This window comes from Macaca nemestrina, chromosome 9 (genome assembly GCF_043159975.1).
Source record: "Macaca nemestrina isolate mMacNem1 chromosome 9, mMacNem.hap1, whole genome shotgun sequence".
In the NCBI taxonomy this organism is placed as follows: Eukaryota; Metazoa; Chordata; class Mammalia; order Primates; family Cercopithecidae; genus Macaca; species Macaca nemestrina.
The window spans coordinates 55773223-55789788 of record NC_092133.1 but is presented as its reverse complement, the minus strand read 5'-3'; the positions used below and the strand labels follow the sequence as shown (position 1 = coordinate 55789788).

The 16566-nt window shown below is 38.8% G+C and overlaps 1 protein-coding gene across 3 annotated transcripts in view; it reads left to right on the top strand.

The window, feature by feature from the left end:
• Positions 1-16566, top strand: part of LOC105466187 (solute carrier family 16 member 9) — a 58786-nt gene that overhangs the window by 10602 nt on the left and 31618 nt on the right. For 2 of the 3 annotated variants that reach the window (XM_011715211.3, XM_011715212.3), the window contains exon 2: positions 13862-14093. In XM_011715211.3, coding sequence (XP_011713513.1) covers positions 13898-14093 — 196 coding nt within the window. In that variant the 5' untranslated portion in view covers positions 13862-13897. Of the gene's footprint in view, positions 1-4510; positions 5292-13861; positions 14094-16566 lie in introns of those variants that run through there. The other variant, XM_011715214.3, reaches the window with a different exon arrangement.

The following is a 16566-nucleotide window of genomic DNA, read 5'->3' as shown; positions in this document are numbered from 1 at the left end:
TCAACCAGCCATTCTTGTGAACCACATAATACCTTTACCAAATGATCACAGCCTCTCTTGTGCTACCTTTCCCACACTGAGAGGTTGTTTTGTTAATTTGAGCAAATTAATAGGTGACAGTCATTATCCTGACAGCCTTATAATTATCGTCATTCACACCATTATCTTTGTTAGAATCTTCTCAGGGGTTTTCCTGCCAGCCCCATGCCTGTTCTGTTGGGGACTGCGGAAAAAGCAGAACTGGGGAAAGAGCAGAACACTGGGTTGTGAAAAATGCCAAGATAAACTCAACTGTGCAGTGCTTAAAAGACAAAGTGTTGTAATCCCAGCACTTTGGGAGGCTGAGGCAGGTGGATCAGCTGAGGTCAGGAGTTCGAGACAAGCCTGGCCAGTATGGTGAAACCCCATCTCTACTAAAAATACAAAAACAAACAAACAAACAAACAAACAAAAAAAAACTAGCCAGGCATTTCGGCGGATGCCTGTAATCCCAGCTACTTGAGAGGCTGAGACAGGAGAATCGCTTGAACCTGGGAGGTGGAGGTTGCAGGGAGCCAAGATCGCGCCATTGCACTCCAGCCTGGGTGACAAGAGTGAAACTGTCTCAAAAAAAAAGAAAAAAAAGAAAAAGAGACAAAGTGTTGACTTTTGTCAGCTGAGTGTGTCTTGGACACAAAGAATTGGGGCAAGTGTCTGGGCATTGACTGCCCAGAGGTTCTTGGAGCTGCTCCTCCCGGGTCTTTTCCTTGGCTACTGCACAGCAGAAGGGTGGCATTTTGGGTGGTTGAACCTGTGCTTGGCTATTTGGGACAATGGGAAAGAGATGGAACAAGACTTTTCTCTCTTCTGGCTGGCAGTAGTGTGTTCTTGCCCTTTCTGGAGCCACAAGGGTGAAACTGTGCTCATTCTCTAGCCAGAGACCAGCCAACAGATTCTGGGGATTTGCCACATCGAAGTGTGGGGTTAATAGCATTGCCACCACCAGTGGGGACAGCATCAAATGCAGCAAGTCAAGGAGCAGGCAACTGTGCATTCCTTTGGTCTTCCTCTATGGTCCAGTGTGCTTAGGAAAAAAAGTCATATTCTCCTGAAAGAATCTAATTATTCTGCTCTTTTGTTTTATAAAGTTTTGTTTAAGTGTTCTAAGTATTAAGAAATAACTAAAGATTTAAAAGTTTTATTTATTTATTTATTTTTTTTTTGAGACGGAGTCTCGCGCTGTCACCCAGGCTGGAGTGCAGTGGCCGGATCTCAGCTCACTGCAAGCTCCGCCTCCCGGGTTCACGCCATTCTGCCTCAGCCTACCGAGTAGCTGGGACTACAGGCGTCCGCCACCTCGCCCGGCTAGTTTTTTGTATTTTTTTTTTAGTAGAGACGGGGTTTCACCATGTTAACCAGGATGGTCTCGATCTCCTGACCTCGTGATCCGCCCGTCTCGGCCTCCCAAAGTGCTGGGATTACAGGCTTGAGCCACCGCGCCCGGCCGATTTAAAAGTTTTAAAAGCCCTATGTTTCTAAACGATCCAGTAACCGGTTGTTGTTCTAGAATTCTGGAGTAACCAGTAACTACTCCTTAGACAATGGCTATGAAATTACCAGAAATCCCTTAAGTTCCAGATTCTTCAATACCAGAAAAAAATCCTAAGGTTGTGAAAGTAATAGCTCACATTTATTAAGCATTTTTTTTTTTTTTACTACATGCCTAGCAGTGAGCTTTGAATTTGAATAACCCACTCTTATCCTATTTTACAAATGAGAAAACAGGCTCAAAGCCAACAAGCAATTGGCTTAAAATCCCATGCTAAGTAGCACAGACTGGACCAGAACTTAGATACAAACTTGATTTAAAAAGCGTCTGATCTTAACCGTTACTCAGTTCCTATCGTTCTGGAACCAGATACTAGAAAAATGTGCCTTCTTCCTATCTACCCCATCTTGATGGTAAGACTAAGAAGAATAAAGGAAAGCTAGGAAGTAATTGAAAAAATTGTTAACTTGCTTAAAATATTTTTCTGTTTCTCTTTCCTCCATGTGTACCTAAAGCAGCCCAAGGTCACTGATGTTGACCTCAGAAACCCTGAATTTATGTTTTATTCTCATTGTTCAGATTCTTCTTTCATGATATTTAGGCATTCCTGCACCTGAGGAGAAGCTTTGCTCTGTTGCTCCTTTGTTTGAGGAGCTATAATACCAATGAAGTAAGCAACACCTAATTTCCTGATTTTGTTTCCCTCACACAAACCTGTTACTAGGTTAAAAATTTGGGTGTAGGTATAGGTGGGGAGAGTGGATGTGGGTGGGGAGGAGGGCCATTGACCCGGTATGTAGGCTCATATTTATGAAAAGTCTCATGCAGTTGTTGTTAATTTTATCTCTAAGTCAGGGCATATATTTGGTCATTGTAACTGTGTGTTTATAGCATTCATCTTTTAAAAAGTAAGTTGCCAAGACCAGCTTGGTTGGGGAGACCCTAACCCAGCAGCACTAGAGGAATTAAAGACACACACACAGAAATATAGAGGTGTGAAGTGGGAAATCAAGTACACACAGAAATATAGAGGTGTGAAGTGGGAAATCAAGGATCTCACAGCCTTCAGAGCTGACAGCCCCGAACAGAGATTTACCCATATGTTTATTAACAGTAAGCCAGTCATTAGCATAGTTTCTTTAGACTTTAGATTAACTAAAAGTATCCCTTATGGGAAACTAGGGGATGGGCTAGTTATCTGCAGCAGGAGCATGTCCTTAAGGCACAGACCGCTTATGCTATTGTTTGTGGTTTAAGAACTCCTTTAAGCGGTTTTCCGCCCTGGGTGGGCCAGGTGTTCCTTGCCCTCATTCCCGTAAACCCACAACCTTCCAGCATGGGCTTTATGGCCATCATGAACATGTCACAGTACTGCAGAGATTTTGTTTATGGCCAGTTTTGGGGCCAGTTTATGGCCAGATTTTAGGGGGTCTGTTCCCAACAAGATTTATCGTGTTATAACTTACATCCAGTAAAATTCAACAATTATAAGCATACAGTATGATGAGTTTTGACAAATTCACATGGTCAGTGTTTACATTAATTTTTTTGGATTTATTAAATTATAAATTACATATAATTCACTTATTTAAAGTGTATAGCTCCCTTGATGGCTTTAGTATATTTAGAGTAGTACAACCATCACTACAATCAATTTTAGAGCATTTTCATCACCCCTGAAATAAACCTCATATGCATTAGCAGTCACTCCCTATTTCTCCCTACCCCAAAACCTCCCAGCCCTAGGCAGCCACTAATCTGCTTTCTGTCTCTACAGATGTGCCCGTTCTGGACATTTCACATAAGTGGAGTCATACAATATGTGGTCTCTTTCAATTACGTTTTCTCACTTAGCTTAAGGTTTTTATGTTATACATGTTGTTGCATGTGTAAGTATTTCATCCCTTTTTATTGCTAAATAATAGTCCATTGTGTAGATGGAGTCTCGCTCTGTGACCCAGGTTGGAGTGCAGTGGCACCATCTCAGCTCATTGCAACCTCCACTTCCTGGGTTTAAGCGGTTCTCCTGTCGCAGCCTCCCGTGTAGCTGAGATTATAGGCACCCGCCAACAGAGCTGGCTAATTTTTGTGTTTTTAGTAGAGACGGGGTTTCACCATGTTGGCCAGGCTGGTCTTAAACTCCTGGCCTCAAATAATCCGCCCACCTTGTCCTCCCAAAGTGCTGGAATTACAGGCATGAGCCATTGCACCTGGCTGAATATTTAGTATATTTAATGTATTCTATCTATAGTCTATCTTAATATGTAGACTATTTTCTATATATGTTCATCACTGTTTGGCTAATAGCATTAATTTTTAAGCTGTAGATATTTAACCAAAACATTGGTTTTCATGTCCTCTTTTATGTTTTCTTTCAATATTTAGTATGCTAGTAGTCAGAAACATGAAAGTAGCTTAATCCCATCTTGACTTCTGTGACGATCTGATCAAGGCCATCACAACTGGATTCACAGTTGTACTAAAATTATTATTTGGAGGCCGGGCACAGTGGCTCATGCCTTTGATCCCAACACTTTGGGAGGCCGAGGCAGGCGGATCACGAGGTCAGGAGATTGAGACCATCCTGGCTAACATGGTGAAACCCTGTCTCTACTAAAAATACCAAAAAAAATTAGCCAGTCGTGGTTGTGGGTGCCTGTAGTCCCAGCTACTCGGGAGGCTGAGGCCGGAGAATGGAGTGAACCTGGGACACGGAGCTTGCAGTGAGCCAAGATCGCGCCACCGCACTCCAGCCTGGATGACAGAGCAAGACTCCATCTCAAAAAAAAAAAAAAAATGTAAATATATGTATATATATCATTTGGAGTTCACCCCCTGGAATAGCTATTTCAAACTGTAGAAAATGCTTATAGAATTGTGTGTGTGTGTATATATATATATATACACACACACACACACAGAATGAAGATGACTCAATATGATTTTACAAAGAGTTTTAATACTTTAGAAGCACAACAGGGTGGATTCTTTTTCTTTTCCTTAAAAACCGATGTTGATATATAACTATATTTATTTGACCTTAGAAGAGAAATGATACACTGACATTTTGAAATGTCATTGGAAAGTGCCAAAATTAAGTCACTGGTGACTATAACTTTTCAAGGACTTACGTTAGTGTTAACGTGATGACATTTGCTAATATATAAATCAACAAAGAGAGTAGTTTTACCTGACAGTTTAGGTCTTTGACCCAGAGGAGACTTATTTTAAAGTTCTATGCTACTTAAAAATGGTAATAAAAATCAATTATAAGTGTGTTGACACTGTTGCAGCTGATGACTGCAGATGCACTTTTTACCCCTTGAACAGTATAAAATGAAATTGTTTAAAAAAATGGGAAAGCAAAAGTAGAAGTCGAATAATAGATGTGGTAGGGAGAAGGCGGATTCAAGAACTAGAGAAATGATCACTTGTGTTATGCCTCTCATGAAATGAAATGTAATTAATTTGTATTTGAGTTATGAGCTTCAGTTTGTATTAAATATATTTGTTTACCTATTGTTTTAGAATTCCCCCCAAAAATCTACATTTTTACTTACATTTCATTGAAACACCCAAAGAATGACTTGTTTACCTACATTTTTTGTTTGTTTGTTTTTTGGTATTGGTTAATTATTTCTCAATTCCCAGGATTCCTTCACCCAAACTGAGGTGGTATAGGATAAATGATATATGTTTGGAGGGACAAAAGTCATTGAGGGGAAGAGTGACATCAGTATTACAACTGCTTCTGGCTGAACAGGTTTGCTCTTTAGTTTATAAAACTTGTTACCTACATTGGAGTCAGAGCTAAAATATAATTTTCAGTAGCTTTTGTAGTGTTTCATTTTAACAGCCTTATTGAGGTATAACTCATACATGATAAAATTGATCCATTTCATGTGTGCAGCTCAGTGATTTTTAGGATGTTCATAGAGTTGTGCTACCTGCACCACAATCTAATTTTAAAATGTTTTCATCATCCTACAAAGAAGCCCTGCACCTTGCACCCTTTAAGTCATTCCCCATTTCCACCCCTGAAACTTTTTTCCAAAGTGGCTTCAGCCTTTTCATCTGCACCAGCAGCGTATGAGGGTTTCAGTCCACCTCCTCACCTGTGGTTTATAGCCTTAAAGTGTCATAAATGTAACTGTAGGAAGGTCATGGAACCCAGCATGATTTAGACTTTTGACTCACCTCACAGATGACTAGATCAAGGCAAAATCAACCTGGAATCAACCATTTTTTCCCAAGATAAAGTCACAGGATTCTAGGCTCTTAAAATAAAGTGCTTCAGCACCAGACAATCTGGTAGTGATTGAGATTCAAATAAAAATGTGCTACTGTTGAACTCCTTTTATATTTCAAGTGAAAAGTCTATCTATGAATCTTTAAGGAGGTATTTATAGACAATGCTCAAATGGGGGTTATTAGGGCATGATTATTTTGGGGAAGGGAGCAAAGGCAACAGGAAACTGTCAACTGAAAATAAGATTAAATACTTGTAAATCACTTTGTATTTGGCAAAAATTAGTATAGTGCATATGTATACATTTCAGAGATAGAAATATTCAGTGTTCTTAAATGTCACACCTGCAGTTCTGACAGCCTATATCCAGAGCAGAAATTTTCAGCCAATGTAAAGAGTTGAAGAAACAAAGGATTGGCATTATTTGAGCAGAACTAAACACAATCGAAGGCATTGAAACTTAAAGCTTTATTGTGAATGAAATGTAGTCTTTCATCAATAGTCTTTCGTTTCCTGAAGGAAGTGATTAGAACTTGCCAACTCTCCTTTCCCCTTTAACAAAACAGGTTCTGGCTTTAGGAGATACACTATCCTTTATGCTAATGATAATCTAATTTTGTTGAATAGTGATATCTTCTTAATGGTTAATATTATTTCATGCTCTTCTGTCTCCTCCAAGAGAGGTTCAAAATACATGTACTGTATTTAATTTTTAAGTTAAAGTTAAGAAAGATGCTTATAAGTTCAAGTTCAAATTAAATCTGTGATACTTCTTTAAACCCTGTAGTATAACAAAACTGCCCCTAAATTAGTGTTCTTCAAATGATCTCTCAAAATGGTTTCTAATTTTGAGTTTTATAAGGTGTCTGGTCACTTAGAGTCCTGGTTTGCTAACACTCTGGTTAAAGGAGATTCCAAATTCTCAAAGAGTTTACTAGAATATAGTACAATATCTGTATTTCCTAGAAACACATTTTCATACAGTTGTATGAATAAGACTCCAAAATGTTGAATATATGCATGGATCGTAAGTCTAAATAACATAGTGCCTTCTGATACTTACAGATCTTGTTTTATTTATTTGTTTACTTATTTATTTAGAGATGGAGCCTTGCTCTGTCACCTAGGCTGGAGTGCAGTAGCGTGATCTCGGCTCACTGCAAGCTCTGCCTCCTGGGTTCAAGCGATTCTCCAGCCTCAGCCTCCTGAGTAGCTAGGAATACAGGCGCGTGCCACCTTGCCCAGATAAGTTTTGTATTTTTTAGTAGAGATGGGGTTTCGCCATGTTGGCCAGGCTGGTCTTGAACTTCTGACCTCAGGTGATCCACCTACTTTGGCCTCCCAGAGTGCTGAGATTATAGGCGTGAGCCACCCCACCTGGCCTTTTTTTTTTTGAAAAAATATTCCACCACTTAGATAATATAAATGATTTATTCTACAATATGTAGAAACAGTTATTTCTTGGGGTTATAAACACAGACTTCTTGAAACTCATTCTTCTTGAATTTACATGGAAAGTATCATTTTTCTAATCTTGTTTTGCTATGTGAGCCCTGTAAGAACTGCCCTCTACAACTCCACCAAACCTATCAGGCCTATCCTGATTACACATGTATGTTCATGTTGTTCCTCTTGCCTTGGCTGCCCTTATATGAATCTCTTCATTGTTCTTTAGAACTAACCTACTTTATGAGGCCCTTCCACTCCTGCTGCCACCTTGAGTGCTTTCATTTCCTTTGACTCCTAAACATTTAATATCCATCCACTTGTTTGGCACCCAGTCGTGTACGTACTCTCTTGTGCACATACCTTCCCACATAGAGACACTTTCCCGTGTACACATATCTTACCTTCCTAAGTGAGTTAAAAGAGCTTCTGAGGTCAGGGACCACACCTTCTATGTCTTCTGGTCTCCCTTAGTAACTAGTGCAATATAATGTAAATGTAAATGATCAAGAACATTTTGAATAAAGACCACTGTCGTCTTCTATTTTTTTTCTTTTTGAGATAGTGTCTTGATCTGTTGCCCAGGGTGGAGAACAGTGGCATGATCATGGCTCACTGCAGCCTTGACCTCCTCGGCTCAAGCTATCTTCTTTTTTCATTCTTTTTTTTTTTTTTTTTTTTTTTTTTTTTGAGACGGAGTCTCGCTCTGTCGCCCAGGCTGGAGTGCAGTGGCGCGATCTCGGCTCACTGCAAGCTCCGCCTCCCGGGTTTACGCCATTCTCCTGCCTCAGCCTCCCGAGTAGCTGGGACTACAGGCGCCCACAACCCCGCCCGGCTAATTTTTTGTATTTTTAGTAGAGACGGGGTTTCACCGTGGTCTCGATCTCCTGACCTTGTGATCCGCCCGCCTCGGCCTCCCAAAGTGCTGGGATTACAGGCGTGAGCCACCGCGCCCGGCCAAGCTATCTTCTTGCCTCAGCCTCCCAAGTAGCTGGGACCACAGGTGCATGCCACCACACCCAGCTAATTTTTAAGACCACTTTTATCTTGCTGCATTTCTGTAAACATTAGGATAAATAGGCTTAGTGGAAATTTTAGTTAATTTGGAATTTTTATTAAAAAGAATGCCAGATAAGGGAATTTATCATATTAGATCACAAAATATGAAGAAGGGACGATAATAGGAAGAAATTTTCTTAAAAACAGATACGGCACATCTGTATTTCTTATATTCTATGGTCATCAACAATATTCCTCAGCTTTACCTTTGTCCCAAATGGGACCAAATGGGGTATAGAGGGTTAAAATAATCAACTTGAAATTACTGCATTATATTTATCCAAGTAAATATATTGTGCAAGTAAAGAAATGAGTATCAATAACTTAACAAAACAATTTACTGGGTTAGCTCACAAACGTGGAAGGCTGGAGAAACCAGGCTTCGGTATCTCTGGGAGGTCAAGGTAGTAGAACTGACAGAGGTCTCTTCAGTGCACTTTCATGGGGATCCGTAATCTCTGCAGATTTTCCTTTCCTTTCCTTAGAGCATTTCACTCAAGATTCAGGCATTTCAATCAAGATTCAGAGTCCTGAAAGCCTACTGGCTTCTCTTGGGTTATCTGCCCTTTATTGCTCAAGGTCGAGGAAACTTAATTAACAGTCCCACAAGCCCTCTAGCCGTAGGGCAGATCTATATCCTCAAAAAGGAAGTTGAGCACCATTACCAAAAAGGAGAAATGAAGACTAGCCTATTTATAAAATCACCTTACCCAGTGCAGAATATCAGAAAAACAGCTGGTGAGAGGCACCTAGGGAATAGAGGAAGCCATGGGAGGAGGGTGCTTAAGTGACAGAATACAGGAAATCACTAAATGGTAGTTTTCACTGTGTTCTATTGAGACTACATGTATCTTAAACTCTGAGATGATGACAGATCAGAAACCGTTAGTCATCGCTATAAAAACTTGCCTTTCTAGTCAGAGTTGATGTGCATGGGAACTTTGTATTTCCAAGGTTTGCTCTCTTAAATATTTACTGTGAGAATTTCTTTGGCTCTTGTCCTACATCCTGAAATGTCACCGAAGGCAAGGCATGGCAATGCAAGGTAGGGCAGAGGTATGTGGTGTAGAAAGGCATTTTTGTCTACTTAGGTTTGAAAACTGGTAAGGGAGATAATTCTCTTCATCCTCCCCCATTACCCACAACTTCTCAGGAATACTGGCTTTATTCATAATTGTGGTGCTTTGTCTCTATAAATGTGTACTTTTCCTGAAGTGCTGTGATTGGAGCATTTGAATGAAGGACAATCTCATATGCATTTGTCTTCACACAACCTCTTAGTCTCTTCAGGTATTTGGCTATTTCTATCATATCCTATCTAGTTTGAGGAGTTCAGACAATATTTTCTTTAAAGAGGATTCTGAACAGAAATTGTAAAGTACTAAATTGTCATTAGAAAGACCAGAATTGCATTGTTTAGTTTTACAATAGAGTAGGTAAGAGAGTTTACGGAGAGAGTAAATGTCCAATGGAGGAAACATATTTGATTACTACAAAAGTTTCTGATTTGGAAGTTTGGATAATTCTGTTAACACAATCATGTGGTTTGAGTGTCTGGATTTTATACCTACAGTTTTGTTCACTACTTGTAACATCTTTCTGTTTTTGGTTATTAAATGTTGAAAGTTAATTTGTATAAAGACTTATGGCACATGGTGACATGAGTTCTGCGCATTACTCTGAAATCAAAGTGAAGAAATAAATCCGCAGAAGCCCAGGCAAATGATGGGTATAGCTATGACTCTCTAAAGGTAGCCAAATGCCTTGTCATCTAATTAGGCTGCGTGTGAATGGATACTTGATATTCCTACTGTCTTCAGACATTATCTGTTGAAACCACAGCCAAGTGCATGGTTTGGCAGAATCTGTGGGCAAAGACTTTGTTGCACCTGACTGTAAACCTGGCATAGTGAAGAGACATGGAAGGTGCAGATTTTAAGTGGGAGGCCCTGCTGGGGACTTGAAGGTTAGGCCTTGGATCTCCAAATCCATTGCCATGTAAGCTGTTTAGAAAAAGAAGAAAATTTTTTCTTTTCTTTTCTTGCCTTTTGTTGTTGTTGTTGTTGAGACAGGGTCTCACTGTGTCCCCCAGGCTGGAGTGCAGTGGTGCAATTACTGCTCACTGTAACCTCAAACTCCTGGACTCAAGCCATCCTCCCACCTCAGCCTTTTGAGCAGCTGAGACTACAGCTGCACCACCATGCCAGGCTAATTTTTGTATTTTTTTGGTAGAGATAGGGTTTCACTGTGTTGCCCAGGCTGGTCTCAAACTCCTGTCCTTAAGCCATCTGCCTGCCTTGACCTCCCGGAATTCTGGGATTACAGGCATGAGCCACTGTGCCCAGCCCAAATTTTTAAATAAAGTAAACACCATTTGGGTACCAACACTAGTAGAAATCAAAAACAAAAATAGACCAATTTTGCCTATGAATTAAAAAATCCCTCTCCCAAAATAGACTAACATAGTCAAAATAATGCATGATCCAGGGAAATTTAATCCAATAATTCATGGATGCTTCAGTAGTAGAAAACATATAGTTTACCATATTAAAAGTTATAAAGGGAAAATTGTATGACTATCTTCCTATACACTGGAAACACATTTGATAAAATATAATAACAATTACTTATAATAACACTCAAAAATATAAAAATGCAAATTACTTTCTTAACTTTATAAAAGAAATCCAACTAGGCACCAGAGACAACATCATGGTATTTGAGGGCATTCTCACTAAAGTTAGGAATTAGAAAAAAATGTATACTTTTGTAAATTGATATTATTCTGTATGTACTGTTCAATGCAAAGACAAAAGAAAGAAATTAGGAACCGGGCACGGTGGCTCATGCCTGTAATCCCAGCACTTTGGGATGCTGAGGCGGATGGATCACCTGAGGTCAGGGGTTCAAGACCAGCCTGGCCAACATGGTGAAACCCCATCTCTACTAAAAATACAAAAAATTAGCTGGGCATGGTGGTGGGTGCCTGTAATCCCAGCTATTCAGGAGGCTGAGGCAGGAGAATTGCTTGAACCTAGAAGGTGGAGGTTGCATTGAGCCGAGATCGTGCCATTGCACTCCAGCCTGGGCAACAAGAGCAAAACTCCGTCTAAAAAAAAAAAAAAGAAGGAAATGTGAAGTATAAAAATTTAAGACGTATAAGGAGATAAAAATTGTAACTGTAGGTGACTATATGACTGTATTGCATTGTGTATTGTATATTCAGAAAATCATCTGAAAATCCACCACAAACAGGATAATTTTGTAAGGAAGTGGGGTGTAAAATTAACATACAGACATCAATAGCTTTTAAACATACAAACAGAAGACAAATAAAGAAATGACCCCAATTACAATATTAGCAGCAAGGATAAAATCTATAAAAATACAGTACAATGAACTATTGAGGAACATTTTAAACACTAAGAACATAGATGGAGACTTGAACAATGCAAAACGTATTATGTTCTTAGAATAAGTTGACATCGTAAAAGGTCAATTCTCCTTATATCAATTTTTACATTTAACTCAGTCCTAATGAAAGCATCATCTGATTTCTTTTTGAACCAGACAGGCTGATTCTGAAGTTCATATAGATTAGAAAACGTGAATAGCTACAAAATATTGCAAAAGGAGTGTAATTATAAAGACAGAAAAAGCCCCATTAGAGAGTAACATATGGTAAAAGAACTTTTATAAAAAAGATTCTGTGATTAAACAAATGTGGTAATGATGTATGAATACACAGACCAATGGAACAGAATAGAATATCCAAAAACACCTAAGAATTAGGAATTTCAGCTGACTTTTCATCTCCAAAATGATACACCACATTTATACTATAAGAAATGCAAGTTGAGTGAGCTGAGATCACTCCACTGCACTCCAGCCTGGGTGACAGACCGAGACTCCGTCTCAAAAAAAACAAAAAAAGAAGAAGAAATGCAAGTTGAAACTATGATGAAATGCTATTTTAAAACCAAGAAATTTGCAAAAATCCAAAAGTTTCACAACACATTCAAAATCCTGGAGACAATATGAATTAGTTCAATGCTCTTGAACTTAATTTGGTAGTATCTGGCCTCAATGATCCTCCCACCTCAGCCTTTTTCAATACTTTCTGAAATTACAATTATAAATGTATATTCCCTTTGACTCAGCAATTCCTCTTTTGGATTTTATCCAACAGATATGTGTATAAGCAAAAAGGTATATGAATATGTAAGGTTTTTCACTGCACATTGTTTTTCATTGAAGCCATAGGGACTGGTCAAACAAACTTAAGATAAAGATCCATGCTGGATTATAGTACAGAAGTAAGAAATGAATAAAGAAGGTCAGTATGCATTGATGTGGAAGATCTTCAAGATATTTGTCAAATGAAAGAGAATACATACCAATGTATATAATAGGCTCTTTTTTGTGTAAAAAATAGAGGAAATCTATATTTGAGTTTGCCAGTGTATGCATAAAGAAACCTTAGAAGGATATACAAGAAACAAGATGCACTGGTTACCTGTGGAGGAGATAAGGCTTAGGTGGGAAATAGGTAGATAGGGGACTGTTCATCTTTTGTCTTTTTTTCATTTTGAACCATGCAAGTGTTTTTGCTATTGAATAAGTAAATAAATAAGCAAGCATACAGCCATATGGTATAAGTACATCCTATGTACTTATAAAAATGACTAAGGATGCTGTCTATGTATTGATAGGGAAAAATCTCTCAGGATGTTAAGTGGACAAAGGAAGGTGGGGAATGTAATGTATAATATACTACTTTTTAATGAAAAAGACATTGAGAATATTTGCTTGGTTTTGCTTATACATGCATAAAGAAACTGGAAAAATACTCCAGTCAGTGGTCATTGTGATGTGCTGCCAGTTCCCCTCCAGGCCCCCTTCAGGAATGACAGAGTCCTTGCCCCAGCTGCTGAGAATGCTGACAGCTCTTATGGGGATAGATTGCCTCCTCTGAAGGGAGCCACCTCACCTCTGATCACCACCCATTCCTGGGTAGCCACATCCAGTACATGATCAACATGGAAGTATGGATGGGAAGCTCCCAGCACCCAGCTCAGCACAGCTCTGAAGGGTCATCCCAACTTTAGAAATCCCCTTCTTTATAACTGGAAAGTTATCTGCAGCTGATCTGCTCCCTTTGCCATCTATGCCCTTCCATAGGCATCAACTAGAGAGCATTCCTAATCAGTCTCCTTCTTGCTAGGAATCTGCTTCCTAGGGAACTCAAGAAACTAAAAACTAAGAAACTAACATCAGTGGCTCTCTGTGGTTGAGCAGGGTGGGAATCTGGTGAAGGTAGACAAGGTTGAGAAGGCTATATTTCACTTTACGCCTTTTTATAATTAAAAAAAATTGTACCATGTATATGCATCATTTATTCAAATAATAAATGCAAATGTATTTGTTAACTTGTTATGTCAATGATATTTTATGCTTTTCCATGCGTGTCTTTGGAGAACCTTTTTTATTTTTTACTTTCGGAGGAGATATTTTAACCCCAAGTGCTGTGTCCTACCACACTCTAAATAAGCTTTTCTTTTCTGTTTGTTTTTGTTTAGGACCTGCAGAGAAACGTCTCCTGATTTTGTCTTACAATGGAACTTAAAAAGTCACCTGACGGTGGATGGGGCTGGGTGATTGTGTTTGTCTCCTTCTTTACTCAGTTTTTGTGTTACGGATCCCCGCTGGCTGTTGGAGTCCTGTACATAGAATGGCTGGATGCCTTTGGTGAAGGGAAAGGAAAAACAGCCTGGGTTGGATCCCTGGCAAGTGGAGTTGGCTTGCTTGCAAGTAAGTGGATAAATTTATGCCTCTCTTTACTCTTTAATCATTTAATTACGCTTACTACATCGTGAACATTATGCAAGGCAGAGAGGGCTTTCTTTTCAAAGTATAACATATCTTTTCCCACCTTCATTAAAATGATTGTACTTTCACTGTAATAAATCTGTGTGAAAATGCAGGCACTCCCTAAGATGTTAAATCATCCATCCATTCATTCATTTCTTTATTCATTTATTTTCTATGATGTGCCAGGCAGTGAACTAGATGCTACAAATGAAAAGATGAACAGCAAACACATGGTTCCTGCCCTTAAGAGGCTCACAGTCTTGTAAGACACACATGTATGAGTAAGAATGAGTCAGGGAGATGAAGGTAGTGATCCAGGTACATTCAAAGTATGTTCAAGGTACACTGGTAAGGACCAAAGGACCAAATGGCTCTCGGCAGCCTTCTAAGCAGCTTCTACATGGCTTGTGATTACTCTTCTCTGCTCCAGATACACTGTGGTCAAATCACATGTCCTGTGGTCATGAGAACTTCACAAGAAAAAGCAGACATAGCAATGAGTCTCACAAAATCCAATCCAATCACAACATTAAAATCTTCATTAAATATTTTAATATAGTGTTATGTATAAGATACATGTGATATATTTTGTGTGTCTCCAAAAGTGATATTCTTGATGAACAGTTACATATGATGTAATAGTGATTCCTGTCATCTTTAGAGAGAATAGTAGAGACTTTTTATTTTCCTTTGCACCATTAAAATAATATGCCACTTCAACTTCTACAGTTATAGTTTGAACTCTGCAGTAATATTTAGTGACCATTACTCCAACGTATTTGGAACTATTTAAGCACAAAAGGTAGTGATCTAGATAGAGTCCATAGCCCTGGGCTCTCTTCCTGTATGCTATGAACTCACCATTATTCATGGAGCAAATCACAGTCTCTATTCTTATGGGGAAAATAAGAACATTAAATATGATTTGTAAGGTATTTTTCAGCTCTAAAATGGTTTCTTGAAAATATGCTTAAAACAAAATGCATTAGTCATTCCTTCTTTTAAATATGCTTCTCTCCTGAATTTTAAAGGGGATATCTTTCAAAAAAAGCAATGCTTCCAATTATTGTATTACCTTGTTAAATTATAAACAAGACAAAAAGGCTTAAAAAACAATGCGGGATCATCTCACTATGTCAGATAAGATGACTAAATATAAGTAAACAAATAAAAATATTGCCATTATGAGCTCAAGGGAAACAGGAAAAGTTTGCCCTAGATTTGTTTCATAGAGTTTCTCAAAATAAGGATTGCTTGTAAAGCCATCAAAGTACAAGTGGATGATAATTGATAATGTTAATAATGCGATTTGAAAGTATTGATTTCTAAAATAAGACCAGTAGTGGGGAGGAAAGAATTTTTTAAATGTTCTCTAATTAGTCACCATTTCTATTAGCAAATACTAAGTTAAACAGAAATGTAATTACTTTGGCTTCCAGCAAGGGTCAAAGGATAATTGAAATGCTAACTCAATTAGCACATACTTGAAGAATGAAGCTTCTTTTCACAAGTCTGTCCAGGTTGGAGTAGAGGGTTGAGGAAAGCCTAGATCTCCTTAAGGATGGGCATTGGTGGTCAGAGCTGAAGCTGACTGTTTTTGACAATTCAACTACAGCTCTACATGTTTTCCAAGTTTCTAGGTGGATGATCACTCATCTCAAGAGCCAGGAGCAGCCCTCTTTACTCTTAGACAGAACTGGCTACATAATTTGCAGGCCCCAGTGCAAAATGAATATACAGAATCCTTGTTAAAAAATTAAGAATTTAGTGACAGCAGAGCACTAAACCAAGTGTGGGATCCTTCTAAGCACTGGGCCTTGTGCAACTTGCATAGGTCACAAATCCAACAAGCCAGCCCTGCTTGTAGGGACCAGAGAGTTAGGCCATCTTATCAAAATTCTAGGAGACAACAAGTACTTGAAGGAGCTTGAGGGTGGAGTCAGAAGCTAATTCAAGTCCTGGCTCTACAACCATTGAGCTGAGTGACCTTATGCAAGTCACTTAACCTCTCTAGGTTCAATGTCATTTGCACCTGGTGAGCAAAGCTTTTAAAGATGAGCGTAGAAAAAATGCGGGCAAATAATTCAAGAATGAAAAATGGTAGGGAAGAAAAGGATGGCTAAACAGTTATAACTTACGCCTGCATGTGTGTGTGTGTGTGTGTGTGTGTGTATATATATGCATATATATATATATATATAAAAACATACATACATACATACATACACTTTAGATATTGTGTACAAGTTTCAGCATGGCTGGCTCCATTGAACATATTGTATTTGATGTTGGCCTCTTTGGGTTCCTCATAGCATAAATTAAGAAGCAAACTCTGAAACAGTGTTTATGTAGTATTAGTAAGCAGTGTCTGGCAGTGTGCAAGCCACTTTGACCATCTGCTTTATAACAACTT